General features: G+C 44.8%; 1 protein-coding gene and 2 long non-coding RNA genes across 11 annotated transcripts in view; 2 read left to right on the top strand and 1 right to left on the bottom strand.

Moving 5' to 3' along the window:
* AMOTL1 (angiomotin like 1) overlaps positions 1-13,762 on the bottom strand; it is a 146,468-nt gene that overhangs the window by 51,153 nt on the left and 81,553 nt on the right. For all 9 annotated transcript variants that reach the window (XM_077867488.1, XM_077867495.1, XM_077867487.1 and 6 more), the window contains one exon: positions 10,297-11,227. In XM_077867488.1, the coding sequence (XP_077723614.1) occupies positions 10,297-11,227 (931 nt within the window). The remainder of the gene's footprint in view (positions 1-10,296; positions 11,228-13,762) is intronic.
* LOC144295082 (uncharacterized) lies at positions 7,324-9,409 on the top strand. Its single transcript, XR_013362483.1, has 3 exons — positions 7,324-7,845; positions 8,103-8,230; positions 8,825-9,409. It is a non-coding gene; the product is annotated as an uncharacterized LOC144295082 (long non-coding RNA).
* On the top strand, positions 9,458-10,071 carry LOC144295085 (uncharacterized). The gene is made up of 2 exons (XR_013362487.1): positions 9,458-9,660; positions 9,881-10,071. It is a non-coding gene; the product is annotated as an uncharacterized LOC144295085 (long non-coding RNA).

The following is a 13,762-nucleotide window of genomic DNA, read 5'->3' as shown; positions in this document are numbered from 1 at the left end:
GAAGCCAAACACGACATGTTACACGGCCTTGATTCAAAGGCAGATGCCTGTTCCCAGCCTCAAGTACTCCCTTCACACTTTGTCCAAGGCAAGGGACAAATGTGGCATGTCTCCTTGGAGCCAAGGTGGGCAAAGATGAGGCTGAAGCACGGGCCTTCCCTTTGAGCCAGGCAACTTTGGGCTGGGGAATCTACCTTTTAACATTTCTTAAACTCTGGGATTTGGAACTCACTTACGGTCAATGGTGGGTTCTCATCTTTTTCTGATCTAGAACAAAAAGGAAGTGTTTCCTGAAAGCCAGTTTAAGCCATCCACGATGGTGACTAGATGGTGATGAGTGGCAATGCAGGAAAACAGGTGTCTGCCAGGATTAGAGGGCAGAAAAGAACATACTTTTTCAAAATGGGAACTCTTCTACTAAAGAGAACACTGACCTCATAACTCAGTTACACATTCAATAAATCCCACAACACAGTGGCTGATGCACAGGCAGGACAGCAAACTTCTATTCCTTGGCTCCACTACTCAGCCAATGGCTTGGTGAAATCAAAGATCTGGACCAGGTGGATTTAAGCTTAGTGTAAATGAGGGGGAGAGAAGAGTGTTGGGACAGGACAGGACAATTGCCCATGAGATCATATGAGGAACAACCCATCCTCAGATTCCAATGATACTGCTATTGATCGGTCATGTCCCTACCAATGGGGACACAGAGAAAAGGGAAAAAGATGGAATATGAGCCAATATGTATTGCAAAACACCTGCGTGTAGAATTCTATGCTATCATTATCTACTTGTGAGCCTACTTACCCTGTAGTTTGTGAAGTCACAGAGCTAGCTTATTTGATACCATGTGTCTTGGTTTCCTGGGACTATGTACTACTTAGCTCAATGCTACAGGACTTGAGGGGTTAACAATATGGATAAAGCCCAGCACAAAGCAAGAACTAGACAAATGTGAGCTATAATCACCATTACTACTATCCTCTGAATCCCACAGCCCCTAAAAAAAAAAAAAAAAAGCCTAGCACTGAGTGTTGCATGCACGAGAATTCCAATAAATGCTAACCCTTATGGCAGCAACTCATTTTAACCTTTATAATTGCCTTTTAAAATAGGTCTCATTGTCAGCCCATTTAGAGGAGAAAAACAAAGCATAGGATGGTAACTTTACAAAATGTCATAGAAATAACAGGATCATAAAGGAGATCCACACCCAGTCTTTCTGATTCAAGAGCCCACTCAGTTCACTATTTCCCTAGCCTGGTAAGAGCAGGGAGGGAAGGCAGACACCCTTTGGTCCTTCACTCCTGGGTTCCTGAGGCCCAGTTTGAGCAACCACAGCCCAGGAAGGAGTCCAGGATTATACCCTAACACAAAAGCGTCACACCTTCAGCAGGCTCAAGCAGCCTCAGGGGAAGCATGAAGGCTGAATATCAGCCTTTGAGTTGTTCTTGTGGATTATTCCTTACAATCCACATTATTATCTTTCATAAGCTAGTGTCCTGTCTGCAGAGCATTCAACTAACACTTATTGTGGGTCTATGCTATCTGTCAGGCACCACATATCATCACCTGACTTAATGCTCACAAAACCTGAGGCAGGTACCACCAACAGATCCTGCTCCTTTCTCAAGGAACTCAATAAGCCTTGAAATACTGCAGAAAGTGACCTTTTCCATGTGCCACCCAACTGACCAGTAAGTGACCAGTTACTTAAATATGTCTGAGCAAAGCTAAGTCCACAGTGATGTATTTAAAAATAAAAACAAAAAACAAAAAACAACAACAAAAAACCCCAGCAGTTAAAGAGTCACATCTAAGAGACAAAATGGGGGTCATGTGGGGAAGTCTTACAGACTGGCCCTCCATCGTCAATGACTTGGATCATGCTGCACAGAGCCTGACCCCAGAATTGGTATCCATTTCTTTTTGTTGTTGTTTTGTTTTGTTTTGTTTTTTGTTTTTTTGTATTTTTTTTTTTTTTGGTATCCATTTCTTTTTTCCAAACTTAAAATCAGCTGAAATCACAATCCTGACAACCTACCACCACTGGCCTATATCACATTTCTTGTTCCCTGAATTTTGATTTAAATGTAATATTATTTGATTTTTTTACATGTGTCTTTTCTCTCAAATTTTTATCATGCATGTTTTTTAAGGATAGAAAATTATGACTTATACTAGGTTGGTACCCAATACATTTGTGTCAGTTGATTTGGCCCCTAAGCCCAAGACCAAGTTGGGAAACCACCTATGCTTGATGTGCTTTCAAACAATGGCTAAACTGTCAACATTGTATTATTAAAAAAGAGATCTAGGGGGTTTAGGTTGGTTCTGGATCATTGGTTCTAGTTAGAATCTCAAATCATGATGTTGCCAATAAAATAACATAGCTCCATGTCACTGTCCCTCTTTTTTAAAGGTTTTATTTATTTCTTTGAGAGAGGGAAAGAGAGGGAGAGAGAGAGTGCACAGGAGCATGAGCAAGGGGAGGGGGCAGAGGGAGAAACAGACTCTCTGCTGAGCAGGGAGCCCAATGTGGGGCTCATCCCAGGACCCTGACATCATGACCTCAGCCAAAATGAAGAGTCAGATGTTTAACCAACTGAGCCACCCAGATGCCTCATCATTGCCCTTCTTAATGTATTTGGGGTCACAAATGAAGCTTAAGACAGAAGTAACAATGTTATTTGGATTGGGGAAACAGGGTCAGTGGTGACCTCTAATCAACAGTCCACTTGCTCCTCTGTACACACCACAAGCCTTCATACACTAGCTCATTTATAAATGAATGAATTTATATGAATTTACATGACATCTGAACATAAATGTGCCACATTAGCATTTTATATCAACTGTGTCAATGATTTCTCACAAACTTGGGCATTCATTGCTCTCATGCCATATACTACCCCATTTTTAAAGTATACAAACTTTAGGATTCACAAAGCTGAGATCTCAGTCTTTACAAAGAAAAAAAAAAAAGGCTTTGAACTAGGTGGTTTAGAACCCATCATGCCAAGGCTACCTCCCATGTTAGTACAGGAGGGCCCTGTTCCTTAGTATGATGGCTCTTTTTTCCACTTTTGCTTTTTTCTAACCATGGACACATGGGCGAGTTTTTAACTTCACCTTTAAGTGATGATGATAACATCTACCTCACAGGATTGTTTCAAGAATTAAATGAGATAAGGAATATAAAGCATCCCACATAGTGTCTATCTTTAGGGAAGTTCTTGATACTTGTTAGTCTGTTGTTAGCACACACTGCTGATGGGTGTTAGGAAAAGGCAAGAAGTGCCACCCCTGAGTGTTCCTTCCTCTTCAAACACCATGTGATGAGAATCACAGTTCCTAATCCTCAAACTCAATAAGGAATCCCACACTCCAGCACCACAGAATCTCTGACTTTTGAAGAGCTTTCTTGCAATGCAATGCAGAATAAGAGTGCAGTTTCAAGGTGATGTCTGGACATGTCAGGGCCCTCTCTCTAGGACACAAAGTCTTACCTTCTTTGAGATCTGTGCAGTCCCAAAGAGTAGCCACATTTGCTGAACACCTGAAATGTGGCTAGTCCAAACTAAAATGTGCAGGAAGTGCAGAATATACATCAAAATCTGAATACTTGGTGCAAAAAATGTAAAATGCCTCATTAATAGTTTTTTTTAAGATTTTATTTATTTATTCATGAGAATACACAGAGAGGAGAGAGGGGGGGTGGGGCAGAGACACAGGCAGAGGGACCAGCAGGCTCCATGCAGGGAGCCTGACGTGGGACTCGATCCCAAGTCTCCAGGATCACGCCCTGGGCTGAAGGTGGCGTTAAACCGTTGAGCCACCGGGGCTGCCCTCATTAATAGTTTTTATGTTGATTACCTGTTGAAATAATGGTATTAGCTAACTAAAACATGTTTTTAGAAACATATTTTTATATTACATTTTAGAGGGTTAAGTAACTATGTTTTAAAATTAATTTTACTTGTTTTCTTTTCAAAGACTTTAAAAATGTGGCTGCTAGAACCTTTTTAAGTACATATGTGGCTCATAACTATACTTCTGTTGGACAGCACTGCTGTAGATCATACTACACGTACACCAAAAAGCCTCACTTGGGAGATAATTCCAGAATTCTGTAACCATCAGAGCAATTCATACAAACAGACCAGTGATCTGTTCCCTCTCTGGTATCCCTATATCCTCAAGCGTCAAGGGTGATCAGCAAGTATGCTCAACATATGAAACTATCTGTTCATCTACAATTAGGCCATCATGCTAACATTCAATATATTTGGCTTGTGTGATTAACAATTAAAAAAATTTTAAATGTGGCAGGAAAATAAACATCAATGGGTAAATAGAGGATGTGATCAAGGACTTCAAAAGAGAAAATGCACCAGCTAAATACATTTTCCAAAGCAAACTTATTAACAGAGATATAAAATCAAAACAACTTCTTTCAGTTTATTGACATTAGCAATTCGGTTCAGTAAGTTTTCAATGAGTCCCAAGAAAGGACTTTTAAAAAACCGTATCTCTCTCTATATAAGGACTTCACCTAGTACGCATGAAACACAATGCACAGAAAAGTGACTAGAAGAAAATACAACAAAAAGTCAGAGTGGCTAATGCTAAGTGATGGGATTGTGGATTTTTCTTCCTTGTCCTGTTTTTCTTTATATGATTTCCACAATGAACACATCTGGCTACTTTTTTAAAAAATCCATTATCTAAGATTACTTAGATACATGTACATTGTGGAAAATTAGAAACTAAAGACAAGCCAAAAAAAAAAAAATCTGCATTACTATTTTGATAATCAGAGGAAGTAAACAAAATGAGATAAAAGAATTTAAAAACAAGATGAAATAATAAAGGGCTTCTCAGCCCATGGTGAAGAGGTTCAAGGGTTAAGACCTGTCCTTCAGCAAAAATACCTCCTATTTCCACAGTTTTCCCACTTATAGTATTCTCTTCTGATCTTCTGACCCTCCAAGAAACGCAAAGAACAGAGTACCTAACCCAGGTTATCTCTAGATAATGGGACTGCTAATAATTTCTACTTTCCTTCTTTTTTTTTTTTTTTTTTTTTTTGCGGGAAGAAAAATCAGTATTAGGAACAATCAGCTGTAACAAGTTGCAGATAAGGAAAGGACTCAGAGAACTTACACAATTTACTACAAAATGGAAGAGTCAGAACTCATAACCCCTCAAATCTTCTCCCAAACCCATATCCCCACCCAGACCGCAGTGGTTGTGTAGACACCAGTAATACTCATAAATGTCCAAATGAAGACTCAAATCTTGTGTAAACTAAGATCAGATTTATTTCTATGCAGGATGAATAGAGAGACAAGCCTCTTGTTTGAAGAAGTCACTCATTTAATTCATTATAGCTGCAATTGTGTTAGGTTTCCTGAGACAGTAACCTGAATTTGATCCTGGCTTCTAAAATTCCCATACTGCAGAGCTGTTTCTCAGAATAAGCAGCATTTTACTTGGCTCACCCAGCCATGATCCAGCTTAAAAACTGTAGAAACTCCTGAGTTCTAATGCCGGTATTCCAAACACATGTTTAGCTGGTGTAATTTAAATAGAGCTCCATAGCCTCGTTTTTGTTAAGGGCAACACACAGTTTTTAATCCAACAACCTTGGGTTTGGCTTACCTTTTGTCCTACACAGCAATTCATTTTCATAACTGTATAAATCACCACTTTGGAAACACGCTTACTCTGACAATTCTTCCTGTTCCAGGCATTTCCAATTTGAAGATGGGCCCATTAGGCATTCTTTCTTGTAATATGATGCATTCCAAACCTGAAGCCCACCAAGTAAGCCCTGCTCTCCAACACACATCTTTGGGCTCATTCATGTTTTAAACTGCACTCTGGTTGCACAGTTGGATCGATATGAGTTTCTTGAAGAGAGTTGTTGTCTCTCTTTAATTTGTCACATGCACTCCTTGGCTGGATCCCCTTTCGTTCCCTTCCTCTTCGCTGTACCCTCATTTGGCATGTTCCCAGATAATGTCATCTATCCTAAAGAAAACCAACCCTGGAGATTTCTCTGGGGAAAAACACACAGTGCATTTTTAAAGAAAAATATGATCAGGACACCTGGGTGGCTCAGTGGTTGAGCATCTGCCTTTAGCTCAGGTGGTGATCCTGGGGTTCCGGGATTGAGTCCCGCATTGAGCTCTTCACAGGGAGCCTGCCTCTCTCTCTCCTTACATCTCTGCCTCTCTCTGTGTTTCTCATGAATAAATAAATAAATAAATAAATAATCTTAGAAAAGAAAGAGAAAACAAAAAAAGAAAGAAAAGAAAAGAAAGAAAAGAAAAAGAAAAAGAAAAAGAAAAAGAAAAGAGAAAAGAAAAGATGAGTGATTTAGGACATTAGTTACGCCACACATTTCCCCCTGCCCTGCTGGGAAGGAGGGTGGTGGAGATGCATGGCCCAAGGGGAGAAATGAACAAGTTTCTCCATGCAAGGCAGTCTACACCACCTCCTGCTTGACATCACCTTGTAAGATGTTTTTATCAGTCCCATATAGAGGGCTGGGTCAAACACCATCCTTCCATGCCTTTATAAAGTATCTGTTTACACATTAAAAATCAAATTAATACATTCATAGAGGAATAAAATATTAATAAACAGTTACCCCTCTTGTCTCTGCTCCTGGAAAATTCATAAATCTAACTCCCTATGCTTACGTCTAAAGCCTGAGAGCTTACCACAAACATCATGGATCCCCATATCATATAGGAAGGACAGTGACAGTACAACAACCACAATTCTCACCTTGCCCTCCTTTCTATCCATTACCACTTTCGGGTTGAGGATAAAAGAAGCTGGAGCAGGAACAAAACCAGGGCCTTCATCCAGGGGTGGCTCATGTTCCCTGGAGGTTCCCACTGGCCACATTGGCAGGGCCTTGGTCTCCCCATCTCCACCAGCCTCCCCATCTCCCCCATGACAAGGGCCAAGGTGGTGCAAGTCAACAAGGCTTTGTCTGATAGCCTTTCCGTGGGGTTTCTCACCTAAGGAGACTAAAGTGCTTTGCAATAAACTACCACACATCTCCATCCTTAGCAGGTCAGGGCAGGTGAATTAATAAGCTATAGTGAGTCAGTAAGGAAGGCAAGAACTCCAAGTTCTTCCCCTTTATACCATAAGCTCTATGCTCTGTCTTATCTTTTGGACCTTCCCATCTGTGTGCAAAAAGCAACGAAATCTGAACAATGTTAAAGGTTGGAGAAACCACTGAATATTCACCACATACTGAGCCCACTTTTGCATCACAAGGCCAGGAGATGACTCCGTGATGATCTCACTCAGGTGAGATCTCACTCAGCAGCCATTCCTTGGAGGCCAAGAGTCTATGATGTATTGATCCAACAGTCTGCAGCTTCCAACACCATTGCCATGAATGACAAACAGATAACACTTTAGGCAGAGGGAAATGTATCCATGAAATTAAAAGGAGCCCTGCTCATCTCCTGGGTCAAAGAAAACTTGAACATGACACATTGCTGAATTCCAGATCCAACCCTTGGAGTCCAGACCACACTGGACATGTCTGAAGCAGGACTGGTGTGGATACAACTTTGTTGACTCTGTCAGCCCGAGCTGTGCCACTGGAGCCACGCTGGCTAGCCACGGCCAGGCTCACAAAGGGCCCTTGTAGCTCTGGGCCCAAGCCTCAAAGGCCCGTCTGTTACGTCTTCTGGACCATTTTGATGTGCCATGTCAATCCAGCTGCCAAGCCTGGCAATTGGCTCCAGTCCCTCATACATTTCTTCTTCTTTTTGACGTCATAACTGAGACAAAGGACACTTTCCACAGGTAACTGGGTGGGTCTCCTCCTGATGCTTCCCTCCCCGCCCTACCCTGTCTCCCACCTCGTATCACACCTATAGCCAGATGATAAAAAGCAAAAGGATCCACTTAATGCATCGCTATAAAGCCAAAGAGAAAAAGTAGACTTCCTTTGGGGATGTCCCCCCCTTCTCTCAAGCTCTAGAGGCTGAGTCAAATGTTCAGGAAAAGATGTGAAATACCACAAACCCTACTCTGATAAGATTCTGTGATAAACATCATAGGTGACTGTAAACAAGTGTCTTGAGTCAATGTGGCACCAATACCAGAGATGGAAAGACATTCTTGTCCCTCTTCAAACCTGATCATTTTGAAGTTTAAATGTCTCTTGTGACTTAATGAACTAGAAAAGGTAAGAAGCAAGAGCCCCGTGGACCCCTATAGTGGGTTAGACTATGCCACCTTTAGAAGAATGAGTTTTGCAGCCTGTCAGAGGTCTAAAAGGTGCTCTACTGCTTCCAAGCTGGCATTCCCTGCCTCATATGCAGGGAAATGTGTCAGCAGCTGGGAAGTAAAGGGCAGGTCAGCCAGCGCGCGCACACACACACACACACACACACACACACACACACACACTCTCTCTCTCTCCCTCTCTGCCAAGGCCCAATCACTCCCTTTTCAAAAGATGTACAGCCAAGGTATGCCCTGCGCACAGTGGCTGAGGTCACACCGGGAAAACTCATCTCATCTGATTTAGAAACAGACAAATAAGGTCCTTTGTGAGAATGAAGACATAGCCAATAATAGGCCATAGTTACCTGCCTTCTCATGCTCCACACTCTCACCAAGAAGCTCGGCAACATCTCAATGCTGGTAGCTCCCAAAATGTACCTTCAGACCCAATTTCTCTCTTGAGAGCCTGATTTCCAACTGCCGTATTATTCTTCAACTTCTGTGTTTAATCAGTCACTAAATCCCGTCAATTCTCCTTCTCTGCCTCTCACAGCATATGATGACACTCCCCTAGACCTCCAGCCTCCAGCATAGGGCATCCTCACCAATTCTTAGCTGGACTACTGAAACTGTCCCTGAAGGTCTTCATGGCCTCCAGTCCTGTTTCCTCCGATTCATCCTTCACTGCCACCAAAGTCAGCCTAATAAACATCAACAGAGACTCTCCTTGAAAACACTGGCTTTCACAATTGCCTATGGCTAAGTTCCAAACTCCACAGTAGGACTCTCAAAGACCCTCACCGGCTGGTCTCAGCTCCCCGTTCTAGCCCATCTCTGCCACTGCTGGCTGCACCCTAACCTGCCAGTGGTACCATGGCACATCCCAGACCAAACCAGCAGCATCCCCTCTGCACAGCACATCCTGCTACCCCATCTCTTCGCACACCTTCCCACTGCTCTTCCTGGTCCTTTGAGACCCAACTTGGATGTCACTTCCTCTGTGGGGTTGTCCCCAGTGCCTCCAGTTGTGAGTCATACTATCTCTCGGGTTCTGAGGACTCTGAGTCCTGTCCTCAAAGAGCCCACTACATAGCAGTGATGGGCTTGGGTGCTGGTTCTCCCAGGACAGTGCCGTAAGGTCCTTGAGGGCAGAAGCCTTCTTTTTTTTTTTCCCTAAGATTTTATTTATTTATTCATGAGAGACACACAGAGAGGCAGAGACACAGGCAGAGGGAGAAGCAGGCTCCATGCAGGGAGCCCAGTGTGGGACTTGATCCCAGGATCCCAGGATCACGACCTGAGCCAAAGGCAGATGCTCAACGGCTGAGCCACCCAGGTGCCCTTATTGATCTCTGAACCTGGTACAAGACTGCACAGAGTGGACACGCAGTAAGTGTTGCTAAACCCACCCATCGTCGGAAGAGGGATTAGGATTAAGGCAACAGAGGGGAGAGATTTTGAGGGTCAGGACACTTGAGCCTTAGCTCTAGCAGCCTCCAAGTTATGGACTGTGGAAATGTAGAGTCTCTCCGCGCTTTAGTGTCTCAACTGTTCAGTACAGAGGTGAGACTATATGATTTCTATGGCCCCTTTAATCTCTCTCTTCTAGCATGCAGACTACATTTTCCTTTCAAATCTACAATGAAGAAAGGCTCCATAAAACCCCACGGTAATAATATGCTCCAGGAGTTTGGACGCTCTCCACAGAGCCAGCCAGGAAAATTGCTGCTTTGCCTGGCCACTAGGCAGGGCTCCCAAGGACTGCCAACATCCGAGGCTCCTCCCCTCAACTCAGAAATCCCCAACTGCCTTCTCTTACATTTGGAGAAAATCCTCAATTGATCTCTGTTCTCTTTTACTCTATGTATCTGGGCCACGAAGTAGCTTATTAAATATCACATGTAAAAAAAAAAAAAAAAAACACCCTATGGCAAAAACCTTATGTGCCTTGAAAACAAGTGCTAAGAACATGACCACTGAATTTCGCAAAGCCAGGTTAAAACCGTGGGCTTGACAGATAATCACCTGGTTACTCCATACTCGGGGGGTGGTTGGTACCGCAGGACGGCCACTTCGGTCCTCGCGGGCTGAGGAGCAGGGTAAGGCTTGACCATCTCGTGGAGCATCCCAGGGTGCTGGTCACTGTAGAAGAGTCCGTGCTCCTGGGTCTTGCTGACGGGGGACATGATCTGCTTGGTCTTGTAGGGGTACTCAGGTGGAGGACCCCGGGGGTCCAGCACTTTGCCTGCAGGCTGGGCTGGGGAGGGGCCCCCGCCTGCCTTGAACCCCTTCCCATTCCCTGAGCCAGGGAGGTGTTGCTTGGCACCATTCCTCTCCAGGGACAGCTGCATGATCCTCTCACTGAGGGAGCGGACATGGCCCTGCTTGAGTTCTTTCAGCGCCTCGTCCTTGTGTGCCTGTCCACTGTTGGCACGGTTCACCGTGGGCCTCCCCTCGGTCCGGGCCTTCTGACTGCTGCCCCCGGCCATGTAGTAACCGTGGCCAACGGCCCCAGGCTGTTGCTGTTGCTGCTGCTGCTGCTGCTGTCCCCGGAAGAACTGGGACTGTGCCTTGGCCTCCTCATAAGTGGGCAGCTCCTCACTGTTCTGCTGAGGCTGCGCAGACCGCCCCTGCTTCTCCATCACCGTATTGTCCACCTGGTGCTCCTGACCCTGCGGCTCCTGGCGTGCCGACTGGTAGACCATTGGTGGGTCTTCTTGAGCGAGGTTCTCCGTGGAAGAAAAGCTGTTTGCGGGGTGGGCGGGTCCGGCGCTCCCTGTGGCCTGGTGCTGAATGGCCAGCAGGTTCATGTTCTCGGTTGGGGTGCCATACCGCAGTTGTTCCTGGATCAGCCGCTGTAACACTGTCCCAGCTGCTGCATCCTCGGAACCTCTCATTTCCACCTCTGAGGTCCTCAGGAGGCTTGGGGGCTGGAAGTGACACACGGGGTCCTCGACTAGGAGGCAAACAGAGGGAAGAGGTTATCAGGTTGCGCCACAGGGGTGCAGGTCTGGACCTACACCAACAGTAATTAGCAGGGTAGCTACAGGGTAGCTGTAATAAGCAGTGTAGCTTATTCTTTTTATATTTTTTAAAGATTATTTATTTAGCAAAAGAGAGAAAGAGAGCACAAGCAAGGGGAGGAGCTGAGGGAGATGGAGAAGCAGTCTCCAAACTGAGCAGGGAGCCTGATGTGGGGCTCTATCCCAGAACCCTGGTATTATGACCTGAGCCGAAGGCAGACGCTTAGCCAGCAGAGCCACCGGGGCGGCCACTACGGGAGCCTTTAAAGACAACATCTTAAATACACCACACCACCTCCGTTTACTCTGTAGGTTCTCAGGGAAGTGTTTCTCCCGTTCACAGCATCTCTACTGCTCTCCATTCCCTCACCTCCTGCTTCCTCCTGGACCTTGCTATGTCTTTGACTCCCTTCCCTTCTTTAAACTCCCCACCAGCTCCTTCCCTTCTTCATATAAACATGCCAAGTCTTCCTCATCTTTAAAAAAAAAAAAAAAAAAAGAGGAAGCAAAAAAACAAGATCAAACAAAAAGGAATCCCCTTTCCGTGAACCTACCCATGTACCTCTAACTGTCCCTGTGTGTCTGTTCTCCCCCTCTCTTCTGACTGTCCTCAGCAAGCAGTCTATACTCCGTCTCCACTTTCCAAATGCCCCATTCACCACCCTCCCTACAGCTCTGATTAGCAACCAAGCCCAATAAGAAGTTTCCATCTCCCGTATGACGCAAGTCACCTCTGAAGCATCTGGCATGTTGATCACCTACTTCCTGAAATGCTCTCCTGATTTAGCATCCAAGTCTCCCACCCCCACACTCCACCCTGTTTGGGCTCCTACCTCCCTCTGCACTTCTTTTCTTTCTCTCTTTTCTCCATCTGCCCCTTAAGTTCTGGTGTTTCCCCTAGCTCTGCCCTGAAAGCTCTCCCACCCTCAATCAATGGAACCTCCTGGGGCATCACACCAGCCACCGGTCTTCAATCACTGACTCGTGACCCACATCTACAACCACCAGCAGATGGCCTGCTGGTTCGCCACACTCACGATGTCTTCCTCACCCCCAACACTTATCCACCCACCAAACCCATATCCCTTCCTCATCTACTCCTCGCCAAGCCAGAAACCTGGCAGTTTTCCAAAGTTCCTTCTGTTCCCTTACTCCCAACATCCCGTTTCAGCCCGCCAACGCTACTCCTAAACGCCTCTCCCAACCCTCTTCATTCCCATCCCAATATCCAAGTTTACTATTGATAACCACAACAGAACAACAAGCACCATTTTAAAAATGCACATGACATATCAGGTATTGTGTTAATTCTCTCCTTACGTGATTTCATTTATTCCACGTATAATTGTATGAGGCACAATCATATGAGACAAATGTCAATGTCCTCTATCTCACAGAAGAGGAGAAAGGTTCAGAGAAGGTAAATGACAGGGGTCGCAGAGGTAGGAAGAGCAGAAAAGCCAGTGCCAGGGTCTGACTCATTCTACAACACAATCTATGTTCATTCCACAACACTGCAAAGCTCTTGGTGTCTCATACCCAGACAATTCCAGCAGCCTCCTTATCTATTTTCTATTTTGCTAGTCTCGTTCCCACCTCCAAACCCACCCCTTAGACCTCAATCTATCTTCCACATTACCTTGAAAGATTATTCAAATAGGAAAACCTAATCGCATCGCTCCTCTGCACAAAATTCCTCCATATTAATTACAAGATGAAACGGGCATTCTACCCTAAGATGTAGCAGGTACTGCGTTGCCTGGTCCAGCAACATTTCAGGCCATCGCCACCATCTCCTTTCCCTGGCAACCCCTCAGCGCTTAAATCCAGCAATACCTAAGACCATAGAGCTCCTAGACATGCCAGTTCTCTCACCTCTAGGCCTTTGCTCACATTCCTCCCTTTCCTGAGAAAGATGCCTCTCAGCTCATCTTTCTGGGAAATTCCTAGACTGCTTTCAGTGAAAGCTCCACAGCTACCTCTGAGTATAGCCTGTCCCGCTGCAGCCCAGCAGGCCGGAGCCCTCCTTCTCCTAAGTCTCCACTCCATTTGTACATATCATATTAGAGCAATTATGGCAGCAGATGGCAACAATTTATTTACACAAGACTATTTCTAAAAGGCAAGGATCACTTCAACTCATCTGGGCCTTCCTAGCACACAAGCCAGTGTCTGTAGGTAATGGGGGATCCAACAGTTAACCAGTCAAAGAATTCCTATAAGAGTGCCATGAAATAAAAGACTTATCCATCTCAAAACAATGCTGGAAGTAGTGTATCGAGAAAATTAGCATGAGGACAGTAAAAATTCCAGCACTTACTACTGGCACAACCTCGAGCAAATCACCTATCTTTCTGAGCTCGATCTCTTCATGGATAAATTGAGGAAACTGAACTGGGTCATAGCCAAGCAGCCCAGTTCTACAATTCCAAGCAACAATGGCTCTGTGTTTCTATACATACCTAGAA

This window comes from Canis aureus, chromosome 23 (assembly GCF_053574225.1).
Source record: "Canis aureus isolate CA01 chromosome 23, VMU_Caureus_v.1.0, whole genome shotgun sequence".
Lineage (NCBI taxonomy): Eukaryota > Metazoa > Chordata > Mammalia > Carnivora > Canidae > Canis > Canis aureus.
This window is presented reverse-complemented; position numbering and strand designations above follow the sequence as displayed.